We start from the raw sequence: 16,867 nt of genomic DNA on the forward strand, positions 1-16,867 counted from the left end.
AAAGCAGTGTTTTTACTGTGGATATAGTTGTATGTTTGATGAACGGCACCCTGATCGAAAAAAATTTGAAGAGGTGCGGACAAAATCGTCAGGAATATATTACGTAACACTTGCTTTATGCCAAAGTAGAGACGATGAAACTGCTAAAACTGTTCAGGCACGACTGCTTACTGCACACGACCTGGTGGCTGCTGAAGCCAGATACCATGTACCATGCAGAACAAGGTTTGAAAATCCTGCACAGTATTCAACACCTGGTCGTCCAACATCCACTGAAAAAATGACATTGTTTAATGCTGCGTCATCTGTTATGCGCAGCAGCTATTCTGTCCCTTATGTTGGAAGAATTTTAGAGTGAGTTGGCGCCCGGAGAGCAGAGTGCCTTGGAGAAATTGTATGACTCAGACAGTCCTTCTGATCATAATAATGACAGCATTGGGCATAAGATGATGGAATTCTTCACGGAAAAAAGGAGCAGCTCACACGGGAATCACGTACATCAGCTCTGTGGTTGAGCTATGTTAATTACGTTTCAGTTGTGTAGGAGTTTATTCGAGCAGAGAGAACAAGCGACTGGTTACTACACATTTCTGCGTCAAAAAGCATGCTGAACCTATTTGCTGCCACAGGCCACAACAATTATGCAAAAACATGTCGCCTGTATCTTCAAACAGTTGCAGAATTGGAAACAAGTCACCCAGATATCTACCAGCAATTTATGTAGGGTAAGCACACCGTCAGGCGTTCTAACAAACAATGGGCAGGAATCTGGACTGATTTGTCTATTGAACAGATTCTCATGAAATCTCTAAAAGGAAAAGGCGGAGTCATCGGCAAGGGCATCACCGATAATTTATTAAGGGTGTAGACTAAAACCATGCACAGGTGTGCAGAAGTGACAGATGCACTCAGTACAGTCACGTCATTGTCAAATTCTGATGATAAACACAAAGAGGCATTTGCTGGAAGAATCAAACGTGATAATGATGATTTTGAAAAAGTACAAACCTGGTTTCGTTCACACAATCCATTTAAAGTTGGAGTTCAGCTTATGGCTCTAGACTCAGGGTTGGTTGATGACAACAACAGTGTGACCTGTGACCGAGCTGAGGAGATAGGGGCGTCTATCCAAGCTGAACTTGATGGTAAAACCTTTGCCAGCTATTCCTTCAAGAGGAAGAAGCAAATACGTGCTATACAGAGCCTTTATTCCCGTGTGAAAATTGACCATGATACTATCACCATTGATCCATTAATACTCTTTTTGAGATTGGTTGTTGTCATAGAGAGAAAGCCAGAAAACGAAATTGCAGACTACGTCTTCTACGAGTTATCACCGTACCCAATGTCACTGTTCAAAGATGGAGTTCTACGAACTGCGCAAAAATCAAAACTAAAGTCATGACTAAAGAACCGGACTCCACAAAAATTATTGATGGCGGTGCCTTGTTGTGGTGTTGTGACTGGAAGAAGAACGAGAAGTTCCATGAGATCTTCAAAAAGTACATCAGTTTTCTTCAGCATTTGCGCGCCAATGTTATTGTTTTTGATGGCTACAGGGTGTCAACCAAAGATTCGACCCATCAAAAACGCTCTGGTACGACGTCTCAAACTGTTGAATTAAATAATCAAAATCCTTGCCCAACTGAAAGGAACATCTTTTTCTCAAACTATACAAACAAACAAAGATTTGTGGTGGCTTTATCGAAACAACTGGAGTTGAATGGTTTCAAAGTTCATTTGTGCCCTAGTGATGCAGATACAACAATCGTTCAAGTTGCTTTTGATTCGGTAGGTGGGACACCTGTAACTGTGTACTCCGACGATACTGATGTCCTTTGCTTGCTAGTGCATCATGCTATGCACCGCGACTATCCTGATATCTTCTTGACAAACATTACAAGAGGGAAAAACTGCCAGCAAAGACAGTGCTACAGAGTTAGAGATATCATTGCGAAGGTAGATGTTATTGTTTTGGAGTACTTGTTATTCGCTCATGCATTTACGGGCTGCGATACAACTTCAGCAGTTCATAAATTCGGCAAGATATATGTATTTGAGAAGTTGAAATCAAGCAGTTTGCGAAATGTTGCCGATGTTTTCTACGAAGACGACGTGTCTCCAAACCAAGTTGGCAGGGCTTCGATACGGTTTTTCGAATTTTTAAACTCGTCTACGTATACTTTATCGCAAATCAGGAAACAGAAGTACGAGGAAATGGTCATGTCTAATCGTTCTCACGTTGATCCAGCTCTCCTTCCACCATCACCACGTGCTGCATATCACCACGGCCTCAGAGTGTATCACCAGCTGAAAGTTTGGAGAACTTTAAGCAACTCAGATTTGAAACCCTTGTCATGGGGTTGGCAAAAGAAAGATGACATGTTTTCTCCAGTGATGACGGATGTAGCTGCTGCACCAGAAGATGTCTTGAAAATCATTCGATGTAGCTGCAAGGGATCATGCAACAGTCGCTGCTGTTGTCGGAAAGCGGGCTTAACATGCACATCGTCATGCAAGGAATGTTGCGGAATGACATGCACAAATACTACAGTCGTGTTTGATGACGAATTGGGAGAAGAAGAGAGACATTTTATGGATGCATTTGCATGATTTTGATTGAAATGTGTTTATATTTTATTAGAACTTAAAACTGTAAATATCGTTTTTACATCTTTACAGTTGGTTTAACCCTAGCAAGACCGGGCTTTTTTGGCACTCCAGGACTGGGGGTGTACAGAGTTTTGGTGTATTTTTGTAACAAAATACCCTATGAAATAGCATTTTAACTAAATACATCTTCACTACGTCTTAGATAACTTTTATGTGTTGCTTACATGACCTTGCTTATAAAAGAAAAACCTTTTATTTCGGTGAAATCTCTCCTATTATCTCCGTCTCGGTCAACTTTTACCCCCTTAAACGTGTGATAAATACCTCTTAATAAAGTTATATTTTATTTTTTTGCTGTCCTATTGTTAGTTTGCTTTGCTGATAGTAATATTCCAATTTATGGTGTTGTATTCTGTTACGAAAGTATCGTATTTTAGCTTATAATTGTATTATAATGTTAGGCAAAATAGTGTTTTACCCCCTGGCACGTTTTTGGTCATAACTTTTTTTCCCCAAGGTAAAAGAAATGACAAAACCCATCATTGAAAAGCTGATAAAATTATCTTTCCAACAGTATACAATACGTCTTTATAAGAATTTTTTCTAGGTTGACCAAAAATTCTTCAGTACTATCACGTTTCTACTTCCCGTCATGTGTGACAAAAAAACGCTAACATGCATTTTGGTTATTTCAGAGCAGTTAATGTTTTTACTGTCTGGAAATTGTTTTTAGCTTGGACTTGCAAAAAAAACTCTCTCTCTCAGGAGTGTAGCTAGCTAGTGGTTTGGGGTGCTGGTACAAAACTACGCTGCATGCTTCTCCTTCCTGCTATTACATCAATGCCACTATTATGATTATTATTATTACTACATAATAGACGGCATAGCTACCATATATAGCACTGCAACAGGATTTTTCGATTCGTCAGCTAGGCACTTTTTATGGTTGGTCCAAAGATGCGTAGTTAGGCTAAAGCAGTCCTTGTCTTACTTATAGGGTGCTACGAGCTCACGAGCCACCCCTAATAAGGCACTTACGGGAAATGGCAACTCTGAGTGAGTGAGTATGTACTTTATGCTGTGCATATTGGGTTCAGATTACTTTATAGGTTTAAAGCACAATCGAGCAAAGTTACAAAATATAACCGGGGATCCGGTAATTAATTTTACAACCAGATGTAACTGGCTCCAATATCTGACGCGGTGTAGTTACGTATGTAGACAAATTGCTGACTATAATAACTTGGTCCAAGAGATGCTTTTAGTCCAGATTAGTTTGATGTGTCCCTACTGTGGGAGCCGATTACAAATGCTATAAACTCTTAAGTTTTTGGTCACTGATGGTGCTGATGCAGCGAATGCTGTTGATCTTGTTGTTGCGCCGTTAATCGGAGTGCTGTTGTGTAGTAACCTTGACCACATGGAGCGTTAACGCAATTTTTACCATTTTTTTTGGATCTTGATTTCTTTCTCCTAGGCCGATATTTGTAATCAGGGTGCTTTGTCATGTGTTCTTTTCGCAGGCGTTTCGCCTTCTCAACGTAAGGGCGTTTTTCCTCCTCCGACATCATCTTCCAATTTGCTACTAAGTGTTTAGAGATTTGTAAATTATGCATTTTTGGGTTGTCTTCGGCCTTACTCGAAAGCCCAAACCTAATGAAAAGAGAACAGAAACACACCACAATTTCGATATTTTATCGTCTTTGTGCTATTGACGTTTTATGTATTAAAATAAAATGATGTAAATATAGTTCACTTTTTATATTTCATATTGTACTAAATGATGCCGTTATTCTTAGCTTTATTTAACGTAAATCATTCATCTGAAATAATAGAATAATAGTAAAGCAATAATAAGAGAAAAGCAACACAACCTCACAGCTCGAAAGATGTTCGTTTGACACAATACCAACAGTGAAGTAGTCGTGTCTACGATTAAGAACTGCCCGAAACAGAAACACACGAAGTAATTAAGATAAAACGGGGCGAATTAACTAAGGAATTTTCATTACACATATTTTTTTATATTTTTAGGAAAATTCGTTTTTTTCGCACATTAAGAATTGCCGTCAGAGAAATAGTTATGCATGTTATTATAAGTTGTCGGAGGGCTACATCTAGACGGATAGATTCTTGCCCATGTACAAATTGTTCAGAGTGCTCATAATTATTTTGTAGGAAAGCAGCCGCATTGTCATTTGCAGGGTTAGATGGATAAGAAATTGAATCAGACTCGTAAATATAACAGGATCCAGGAGTTAGAGAAGCAGTAGGGTAATTATTACTGGCTCCAACATCTGGACCAGCGTAATTGCCATCATTGCTATGTCCGATATCAGGACCAATGAAACTACTTGTTGGAGTAGCGTGAACAAGCTGGTTAGTATAACTCGGTGTAAGAGCCGGTTCATGCAGCGGATGCTGTTGATCTTGCGCCGTTAATGGGGCTGCTATTGTGTAGTAACCTCGACCACATGTAGCGTTAACGCAATTTTTACCATTCTTTGTGGATCTTGATTTCTTTCTCCTAGGCCGATATTTGTAATCGGGGTGCTTTATCATGTGCTCTTCTCGCAGGCGTTTCGCTTTCTCAACGTAAGGGCGTTTTTCCTCCTCCGACATCATCTTCCATTTTCCCCTTAAGTGTTTAGAAATTTGCCAATTATGCGTTTTTGGGTTGTCTTCGGCCATTTGTCGGCCTTCCTAGAAAGCCCAAACCTAGTGAAAATATAGCAGAAACACACCACAATTTCGATATTTCATCGACTTCTTGCTATTGACGTTTTATGTATTAAAATAAAATGATGTAAACGTTGGACCAGTTAAACATTGGCCATTGTTGATAAAGACATGCTTGGTAATGCTGATGCCGAAATAGTAACACAATTTCACGAAGGATAAAAGAGCTATCCTCAGATTTAAACGATCATGTTCGCGAACACTTTGTTGCTACAGACGAGCTGTCTGTACTTATGGTCTTTACAAGTTGACGAATCTACTGACAGAACTGGGAAAGCTCATCTGCTGGCTTTTATTCGCTTCATTAACAATGAAACATTGGTAAATGAATGTTTGTTTTGCAAAAGAATTAAAGGGCACAACCAAAGTAGAAAACGTATTCGAATTGGTAGATGAAAATATTTTGCTTTCTGAGTTGAAGCGGATTAACTGCTTGAGCGTTTGTACTGATGGTTGTCCTTCAATGCGGGGGGAAAATAAAGGATTTGTGGCATACGTGCTTCAAAAAAATCCGAACGTGATAGTTGTAAATTGCATGATCCATAGAGAAGCTCTCGTAGTTAAATCTTTGCCTGCAGATTTAAAAGAAGTTATGGATCAGGTAAGCCATGTGGTAAACAACATTAAATCTCGGTCGCTACAAAATCGACCCTTTTCTCAGCTTTGTAAAGCCATGAATTCAGAGTACGAGTGCCTGCTCTATCACACCGAGGTACGATGGCTTTCTGAAGGAAGGGTGTTTAAGCGCATGGTGCATTTGAAAACTCAAGTTATTTCTTTCATGTAAACTCAAAGAAAAGACTTTGAAAGTTGGTGGGTGAAATTTTTGTTTCTTTCTGACTTGTTTGATTAACTGAACAGTTTGAATTATTATTACAACAACATCAAAACTACGATCATTAGACGAAAAGTTGACATTGTGGAAAACCAAGGTCTCGAAGAAAATCTTTGTTTCGTTTCCCGCTCTTAATGAATCAACTCATAAACAAGAAATCATGAGCACATTGTCTGGACTTCAGCTTGCACTGCAACATTACTTCCCAGAATTTGCTGTTAACAACTTTAGATGGGTAGTTAATCCATTTGGAAGCAATCTTTCTACAGAAGAAGAAGAACAGCTCATTGCCTTACGAAACGACCCGTTTTTTCAAACGCTGTTTCCACAAACAAACTTGATGAATTTTGGCTGTCTGCTTTCAAATCCTATTCCATGATCTGTGCAAAAGCAAACAAATTTATATTGCCATTTGCATCTTCATGGCTATTTAAACATGGCCTTTCTTTTTTGACTGAAATTAAAAGCTGTAAACGAGAGAGACTGCTTGGAATTATTTTTTTGACAAAGATGGAACAGGGCATCTTATAAGAATATATAAAACAGAACATGCAATATCACTGTCAACGCTAACGAAAGTTATGAATTTTGTAAGGTTGTTTTCTGATACGCTAGGTTTGTGGTACCGCAGTCTTGTCTGCCTTCGGCCAGAAGCACTTATTAATTTGGTTACGCCTTGCCCGAGTTATTTCTATCGACACTGTACTGCTGTGTGGACGTGATGTGATATATCTAACTGCAGGTCTTTTCCAAGCAGCACTAGAGAAAGACCGGTAACAGTTGTGCACCTGTTTTGAATAACTGCTTGGTGTTGTGAGGAAACATTTGCTCTGATTCTAATTTTACACACAAAAAGAAATATGTATAGGCATTCACTGAAGATTAAGAAGCAGGAATGTCACTAATGGTTTGGGCTGCTAAACAATGCTACATTCTTCGCCCAACAGGATTTTTCGATTTGTCAGCTAGGCACTTTTTGTGGTTGTTCTAAAGATGCGCAATTAGGCTAAAGCAATCCTTGCCCTACAGGAAACTGCGTTTAAAAAGTGGAAGGTTCTATCAGTGATTGCAAGTAGATTTGAATGTGTCTGACTACCACCAACACCTAAAGACAGCTGTGGGAAATATCCTGTTTAATAAACGTCCTCCGTCAACAAGTGGAACATAAAAGTAAATCTGACGCGGTGTAGTTGCCGCTAACACTACCCAAACGTATTTAATAATTTTGTCAATATTATCATCTTCTTTCGTACGAGGTCGGCTCAAGCATAATCTTCCTTTCTTCGTCAGGGGTATTCAGGTCCTCTTAGCCTATTGGTGGGTGTAGGACACGACAGTCGAAGATGATGTGTTCTGCCGTTTGTGATTCTGCACCGCAAAAACATGATGGTGATGTTTTGAGGCCCCAGCGGTGCATGCATTCGCCAAAACGGCCTACTCCAGTTCTGAGGCGGTTCAGGGTTGTCCAGACCTTTCGAGGAAGGTCTGCGCCATCAGGGGGGGGGGTGGTGGAGGGCTCCACATTGAACTGGGTGGGACACTTTTTTCGAGTCGTTGCACCATGCAGTGTTGATGTTAAAAGCCGGCGTTTACAAGTGCAGTAGCGTGTCTGCAAAAGGGGCGGCGAGAAACCAGTCGGTGACGGCCACTGTGAAGTTGGCTGCTTAGGGTTCCGTACAAGGGATGATTGGTTCTGTTCATGGCTCGGCATGCAATCTTGTGGGTTGCTTGTACTCTCCGATATTTGGAGGGAGCGATGCCTGCCAGTAATGATCCTGAGGGTCTCGTTTAGGATGGTGTCCAGTTTCTTCGCATGCACACTTTTACACCAGACTGGAGTAGCGTACTCCGCAGCACTGTGGACAATCGCAAGCGCTGCAGTACGAAGGGTGGAGGTGCATGCACCCCATGAGATTCCAACCAGACGTCTTAGAAGGTTGTTTCTTGTCGATATCTTGCTTCGGAAGGCTGCAATATGTGGTTTATACGTTACCTGGCGGTCCAGTGTCACTCCAAGGTACCGTGGTTGCTGGATGTTAGGCAATACAATCCTGTTCAGTTGGGTAGCTAACTGACGGTTCGCCTCACGGTTGTTGAGGTGGAACGCGGTAGTTGTTGTTTTTGCAATGCTCAACTTTAGTCTCCATTTTTCAAGAAAGTCTACGATGTACTGCGTGTCCTTTGTCAGGGTCTCCTCCACGTTCTTCCAGTTCACTGGTCTTGAGAGTGAAACTGCGGTTGGACAAGACGTTAGTAATGAAACGCACTAGGTGTCGGTTAGGCCTTGCTGCCACACGGTGTCTTAGGCAGCCGTGAGGTCCACCAGGACCACACCCGCTTTCTGTCTTCGCTCGAAGCAGTCTTCGATGTTATCGGTGAGCTTCAGCACCTGCTGTACAATTGTTAGGGTTTGTTAGGCTTTAGCAAGGCGATAACATTGGCCCTGAGCCAGATCTTCGGGATCGCCATGCGACGGAGGCAAGATGAAAATAGGTTGTTGAGTCCTGTTTGACATTTGGGACCACACTGTTTGAGGAACTCTGGGGGATGTTATCCGGTCCTTGGGCTTTCCCACTCTTCAGCTGCAAAGTAGCACTCGAGAGTTCCTGGATGGTGAATGGCGTGGAAAGATGTCCATCTGGCCCAGGTGCCTTCCATAGTGCACTGCATTCCTGCTTTACCTTGCGTGCATGGTTCTTGTCTGCATTACTAAAACGGCCATTGGCTATGAGCTGTCCAGCTATGGAATTGGCTGTAATCGGGCATTGTTTTGACTGGGAGTTTCGTCCAGTGAGGTGGTTAAAGATCTTCCACGCTTTTCTGCTGGAATGTCTTTTACAGTATGCTCCCAGTGCTTCCTACGTTTTTTGTCGAGGCAGTTTAGCAGGTCTGTTGCCTTGGAGGCAGCATTACTAGGTTGCTCGGTACTCACGATTGCGTCATAGTGGTTATTACATTCATCATCCCATGTAGGGATGTAGTGTTGCCGACGGCCACGTGGTATGGACTTCTTTGCAGCGTCAGTGAGTAATTGGCAGAATGCAGAGCAGGCTACATTCAAGCTGATCGAGTTGGGGTCTGGTAGCTTTTCAGATCCAGACTCAACCAATCGAGTGTATTGTTGCCAGCTGGCTTTCCGGAGGTTCTATCTTTTGACTGGTTTTGTTTTCAATGGTTCTATTGGGTTCATTGGTTTTGTTAGTGATAGTAAGTAGAACGTCTCGGGTTAGGACCAGTGTTGAGGTTTGCGAAAGCCAGGTCAGGGTTGGAGGTGGTGTTCCATCTGCCTGAGCAGAAACTGCCTGGCTGGTTTGGGTCAAACAAAAGGTGGACATCGGAGGCCGAAGCCCATTCTTCAAGTGCTGCGCCATCGTGGTTTGTAGCGCTGTAGCCCCAGATAGTACTGTGGCAGTTGAAATCGCCAGCATAAACACATGGGCTGGAATTTTTAAGTAGCCTGGAGGGGGCGGTTTGTAGACATTGATGACATTAACGCCTTCCACATCTACAGCCGTCCATTCTGTTTCGGAGTTAGCAGCACATGTTGCCATGTGCTTCCATTTGGCTGTTTGCTTCACAAATGTAGCTGTGCCATGGATTGCGCTCTCGGTATGGCCAGCCAAGGTGTATCCGGCGATCTTGAGGCGAGATGTATCAATTGCATGGGTTTCTTGTATAAGGATGGCGGTGACTATGTGGGTACTCGCAAGGTGTTCCAAGATGTTGATTTTGGCTTTTGTGAGACCTTCAACATTCAGCTGTAACAGCGTGACACCTTCTCGTTCGGCAGTTCGAGATGCCCGCCCTAAGGAGGGCACATGCTTCGGGTCAGTATTAGGCTGCTGGGGCTGAATTCGCGTTTTGCTAAATAGCTTCTTGTTTACTTTTCTCATAGCTTGACAGACGTCAGTTTCCATGATTCACCACGAGGAGGTCATCAACTTGAATCCCAATATTATCATGAAATACGTGCGCTGAAGTATGCTAACACCAAGAATTAAGCTACCATTTATTCAGAAATGAGTAATGCACTTTACCGTCTAGGAATCAATCGGAAGCGTTGGCCAGCGTTGTCATCAGCTATAATCCATAACGTCAGTAGCATGACAGTCATTGTTCGTCAGCGAGAATTCTTTTAACTGGATACTTCCAAAATTTTTGAAATTTCTGCCGCAATTTGCTGGTTAACCGACCGCTAAATGCAATTTGTCTCTCAATCCTTATCTGACTCCAATTTGCACTTTTCAGAGAGATACCTTTTAATAAATCGAATTTTTTCAGAAGTGCAGTGTTCTTCTCTTGTAGAAGAAAGTCGGGTCACCATGAATGTGGTGACAAAACTTTCATTAAGTCTATATTGTTATATTGTCCGAACTATAGTCGTAGTCACATCAGAACAATTTCATCACCATTTCACATTCGAATAGAAGCCAAATAATTGGTCAAATCATAAGTTGTTTATGTAACAACAGCAGTTCTGCAACTTGGCATCGACGCTTCCTGTAATTGGGGTACGTTGTAACAATTATGGGTGGAATATGCAATAGCGTTGCCAATGTATATTTGCCAGAGCAGAATGGTAACTATTACTGGGTTCAAATTTTAGCGCATTGTAATTGCTATTAACATTGCTCTCTGCAACTTCTGGATCGTTGTGGCCGTAAGCTTGAGGAGGGCAGACATATGGCTGATTATAATTCTGGCCAGGAGCCGGTTGATGACCGTTATGCTGCTGTGCTCCAAAGTGGCTAGTTAAGCCATTGGTGAAACGTTCAGCGCAATTCCATGACACCACCGGTTGCTGGTGCATTTCCTGGCTACTGTAGCTGTTGTTTACACCGCCATTGGGAACTGCCGTTCCATAAGAAACGGGGGCAGATGTAATGTTTATACCTTTGTTAACTTTTTTTCGGACCACTGATTTTTTTCTACGAGGCCGATATTTGTAATTGGGGTGTCGTTTCATGTGTTCTTCAGCCAGTCGTTTCGACTCTTGAATGTGAGGGCGCTTTTCAGCTTCGGAAAGATTCTTCCATTTTACCCCTAAATGTTACCCGGTTCTATGTTTAGAGCATTGTAGCTGCCATTAACATTGCTCTCTGCAAATTCTGGATCGTTGTGGCCGTAAGCTTGAGGAGGGCAGACATATGGGTTATTATAATTCTGGCCAGGAGCCGGTTGATGACTGTTATGCTGCTGTGCTCCAAAGTGGCTAGTTTCGCCATCGGTGAAACTTTCAGCGTAAATCCATGACATCACCGTGCGGTGACTCTTTTGTGAGATCATGAAGTTTTTTAATTTGTCTAAAGACTAACGTTAACTCCTGGCGTCCCGCTTACAACAATCAATCATTAGTTATTTCATTTTTCGCCAAAAGCGCGTTGGGGTCGAAAAATCAAGCCAATTGTTACTTTCACGTGCCAATGAACAGGAAAAAGTGACGAAGCCGAAAAGGCTTAAAACGTGCTCAAGAGAAATAACGTTGGTATTTGCTGGTAACAATTAGCACGGCCACTAAGCCTATATAATTGGTTATATCCATAAAAAAGAGAGAATTAAGCAGACGTGCAGGCGGCGTGTTCAAGCAATTGATTCAATGCTGTTGTACATCAGAGGATGTGAAAAGAAACCCCATCCTGGGCAAGAGCTCCACTAAGGAAAGGAGTTGTTGATAAGCCCGAGTTAATACAGCCAGAATGCACACCAATTGTGTTCTGAGTTGTCATCGTACAGTGAGAATTTTGGCAAAATGTCTGACAAATTTGCGATAGTATGATGCGAGTACCAAAAATTGCCTTACATCTTTTTTCGATGACGACACAAGCTAATTAAAAACCGCAGAAATTTGTTCCGCATCGCACGATACACCAGATTTTGAAAACACATGACCCGAGATTCTAACTTTTTCTTTAAACAAAATGCATTTAGACAGTTTAAGTTCGAAGCCACCTGCAATTAACCGGGAAAGTACGTCGTCCAAGTTGTACAGATGATCCTGGAAGGTGAGTGCATATATGATGATGTCATCCAGACAAGCCAATGGGCTATTCGATTCAAGTCTAACGAGGAGTAGGCCTATGTGCATGAAGGGCCTGCAGTACCATTTTGAGCACAGTTTTGAAACTGCAACACGGTGATTGTGACGCAGATCGCATGCATGATATGATATGATGACGCATGATATAGAAATAGTATAAATGGTTCCGGTCCAGTGCGCATGTGACATATTTTGTGATGGTTTGATGTTGTTATGGCGTTTGCTGAGTGTAGGTCCAGGCTAAAGTTGACATTTTGTGTTGGTTCAAAATTATAGCTTTTTGGCTGCTTTTTTGGAAAAATTCAAGGAAAAAAGTTGAAGCATTTGGTGTGAGAATTCCAGATACAGAAATTTGCGCAAAATACTGCATCAAGTCCTTTTATCCTACATCTCGGTGGATACAAAAACTCAGCTAGTTGACCGCGCTTGCTTAGTAGCTAATGCAAATCGAAAAATGTTACTTTGCATTGTAAGATAGGCCTTCGTATGGGCCTACAGCCCTAAGTGTTGAAACATGGCAGGTGCTTTGGCTAGTCCATAAGACATAGCATTAAAATTGAATAACCCTCGATAGCATGTAAACGCTGTCTGTTCACGGTCGTCTTTACCCATCAGTATTTGCCAGTAACCAGATTTGCAGTTTGATTCAAACTGTCATCGATTCGTGGCAAAGGAAAACTGTGCTTTTTAGTGCAGTTGTTGACAGTCCTGTAGTCAACACAATTGGTATTGACCAAGGCGACTGTGAGTGAGCAATGACGTAACCATTTAACATGTTCTTTGAAAACTCATCCGTCTTTCGTTTGCTTTCTTCCGACATTCTTGTCGGGTGTTGGCGTATCATTGCAGCGTGTCAGTGAAAAAGCAGTTCGCCGTCTTCGAATCACTTCGATTACAGCTTCCCGCTCTACATCTGAAAAGTTAGGATAATTTAGATGCAGTTCTTCAATGAGAGACGACACGTCATCGTCGGTTGTTGACTCATCAACATCTTCCGATATATAACATAACGAGTAAGCGTTTATGTACTAAACATTTTCTCCAACAATTGGTATTAAATCAGTCGTCGTCCTAGCCGGAATGCATTTGCTTTTATTTGTAAAATAGGCAAGTCCAACTGGCATCAAATTGTCCTTGGTTTTTGTTACGTAATTTGCGCCTAAAATTTCGTATTTGTCTAGTAGGCTTGCAGACCTCTGTATGCCGTCGTAAGACTTGACTATGTCGGGCATTTAACATTACAGGGCCTCACAACCTTAGTAAACGCGGGGATAAGCAGTGACTCAATTAATGCAATCGAAGAACTGTGCAAAATACCTGGTTCTCTCAATAGCGTTAATGTACCTCTACCAGCCTTGAGTGTCATCACATCATAGTCAACGAAGCAACCATGGCATTAAAGAAAATCCAAACCCATAATGCAAGACTCAGACATACTCTTCACAACAAAAACGTCGAGAGTGGTTTCTATTCCGGCAACGGTGAAGATTAGCTTTTCGTTTCCTGCCATCGCGTTAACGGTTCCGCTTGCGCTAAGAAATCGAACATTTGAAGGGCAGTCTTTTAAATCTTGAGCGGATCGTTGGAAAGCCAAACGTGATATGACGGGTAATTGATGCACCGGTGTCAACAAGCGCAAACAAGAGCTTACCATTGATGACGACGGTAACGTACCTATATTGTTCTGCAGAGACGGGCTGTATCTTGTAAGTAACCAATTCTCGTTTTGGTTGTGGTGATGGATTCAGGGACGGGCACAGGCGGGCACACACCTGTGCCCGCCCCGTTGGCGTTTCCCTGACGGTTGCCTTGAGGACAATATAGCCTGATGTGTCCTATTTCTCCGCATGCAAAACACGTGCGTGATTCCCGAGGGCGAAAGGGATGATTGTGGTTAAGACGAGACCTCCGCGATATGTCCGACAGTGATTCACGCAAGGTGTCAACTTCCTGCCACAGATCCTGGATCATTTGTTTCATTTCCTCGCAAGCTGATGGGACTTGCATTATTGGCTGTATTTTGGAAACATGTTGTTGCACATGCGCAGGTTCCATCATTAACAACTTTTCGACAGCATCTAGAAACTTTGGACACTGTACCTCCATGTTGCACGTGACCAGCCTTTCTGCTTTATGTTTGTTACGCAGTCCAGCTATCAAAGCATTATTAAAGACGTCATTCTTCGTATCTTCATCATCAGCTGGCTTCGGGTATGCAATTGCTCCCAAATTGACTATGGCGTTGACGTAACTTCCATTGGTTTCACCTAATGCTTGGGTTCTTTGTATAAGCTATTGTTTGGCCTTGTTACATCGAAGTGAGCAACAAGCAACATCCTCAGTTTTGGAATTAAGTTCTTTATAGTTCATGGTGCCTAACTCTGCACCGTTGCATTTCATGTCCAACTTAACCTCTTCCGGTAAACTGAGCATAAAAGCATGTTTTCGAGCAGCTGCTGTTGCGTCCACACTGTCGCAGAAACTTTCAAACATGGATAAAAACGATCTAAAACTTTCTCCATGTTCAAACTTCGGAGGTGGAGAAAAAATTCATCGTGGATAAAACTTGATCCAGATCACTTCCTTTATACACGTTTTCAAACTGCAGGTCCTGCAGTGCTCGCCAAATGTTACCGGCTTTTTTCTAGTGCTGGTTCGAAGAGACCTGCAGTTAACTATAGGATTGTATTTCAAAACGGTATAAACTAGGCACGTCTACACAGCAGTACAGGCATCGGTAGAATGTCACTCGTTCGACAACGGGCAAGGCGCAATCACATTTATCAGTGCTTCTGGCCGAAGGCAGAAAACAACGTAACAATTATACAACGAATTAGTATGTGGAATATCGTGACAATTTGACTTAAAAAATTGGTTTTGTTCATGGGTACTTCTACTTTTAGTTTAGTTTTTAGTTCAAATTAACAAGTGTTAACACTTTTAGTGTTGAAGTAGAAAGTGTTTAAGTTCGAAGATAATTTGCTGTAATATTAATTTGCAATCATATCTGCACAAAGATTGAAAATTAATTAATTTGCAAAATCGTACAAAAATTGCAAATTAATAATTAATGTAATTAATTGGTCAAAAAAGTTTGGATTTTGCCTTTATATTATAGTAGGGGACGGCATTCGAGACAGTAACTAAAGTAATTTTTCTCCCTTGCAAAAGAAACCCTGATGTATCCCACTGTTAATTGAACTGTTTTTCAAAGACGGTCTTCGTATAGCAAAACTCTTTGTCCAGATTGGGGTCACTTCGCGGCTTTTTCCAAACTCATTCACGCTGAGGACCTTTTTTTAAGCTCCTGGAATTAATTCACATTTTCCTTTACCGTTACATATGATGATGGGAAAGTGACAATGTTTCCCCATTCACAAAATGCAGCATTAAGAATGTCGCACACGAACCGTTGTTTTTTCATTTACTAAACATGGAAAATGATTGCAAAACTATATTCATGAAATGTTGTTGATAAAATAAGCAAGCCCAGTACTAAACCAAAAGGTGACCTAAGAAAATGACACAAATCGTGAGCAAATATTGATTAAATTTTATATGTACCAGACTTTACACCAACCTTATATGTCGTTACTGAAAGCTGCACCCAACCTTACCGTTATCGTTCGATTTTACTCGCGCGTTTTTCGATCCTTTATCTTTAACCTTTACAAGTTTTTTTTTTAATAATGAATTGTTTCTTGCATGATTGTTATGAAAACACTTCTTTAGGAAAATCTGTGTAAACTGCATATTAACCCCTGTGCTCCAACTCGGCAAACAGGTTGCTTAGGTATTTAACTCAACGTAACGCCGATTCACTTAAGGCATGGAAAAATATCTAGCTCAATGGAAGATACCTGTTATAAGTCCAAACAAGATGGCTTATTAAGTATGCCCCGTGTTTAGCTGCACAGCATTGCTGTAACACGAAAGTAGCCGGATGTGAAGTGATCTGAAGGCAAAAGGCAAAACATGGAGCTATATGCTTTAGATCTCAAAAACCCTTTTACGAAGCAAGGCTTGCGGAAGTTGATTCTTTCGCCAATTGATCAGTTTAATCCGAAACAGGCCGACAAATGCCAATTTACGGTAAGACAATACAAATTTTTTTCTTACCGTAAATACATAATGTGTATGTTTTATCGTCGTTGCTTACCCTCGGCATGGGTCATTATTTTTAAACCGAAAAGGTTCTTTTGCCGCAAACAGAAAAGTAACTTTAAATATTCCAACTGATTTCGCAAATTGATTATAAAGACGCGCATAAAGCACTGTTCAAAAAAAGTCTATTCATACACATACCGCTTCAAGAACAATTTTAATGGAAAATCGGGAAATTTATTTATTTATTTAGCGAAACCAGTCATGCTGTGAAGTTTTGAAAGAGAAAACAGATTAAACGATGAATGTTACCTGTGCTCTTTACACGCTTGTAGTATAACATTTTGTTTTCAGAGAAAAACTGTCTCTGACTTTAATTAATTATTACTTATGCAAACTGGCGTATAACTGTGGTTGCAGTTTTTTGGTTTGTTTTCCTGTTTTTACTTACATAAAACATTGATAACCTATATCGCGTACTTCCAAATAACTTACTCTTTAGGCTACTCCATAGGTTTAGAATAAAATCAAGAAGTAAG

General features: G+C 41.3%; 1 protein-coding gene across 1 annotated transcript; it reads left to right on the top strand.

The window, feature by feature from the left end:
- Positions 1-877: 877 nt before the first annotated feature.
- On the top strand, positions 878-1,405 carry LOC143466207 (uncharacterized). The gene has a single exon (XM_076964843.1). It carries the CDS (start codon positions 878-880, stop codon positions 1,403-1,405), a length of 528 nt encoding a protein of 175 aa, XP_076820958.1.
- Positions 1,406-16,867: the final 15,462 nt, after the last annotated feature.

Source organism: Clavelina lepadiformis, chromosome 7 (genome assembly GCF_947623445.1).
Source record: "Clavelina lepadiformis chromosome 7, kaClaLepa1.1, whole genome shotgun sequence".
In the NCBI taxonomy this organism is placed as follows: domain Eukaryota; kingdom Metazoa; phylum Chordata; class Ascidiacea; order Aplousobranchia; family Clavelinidae; genus Clavelina; species Clavelina lepadiformis.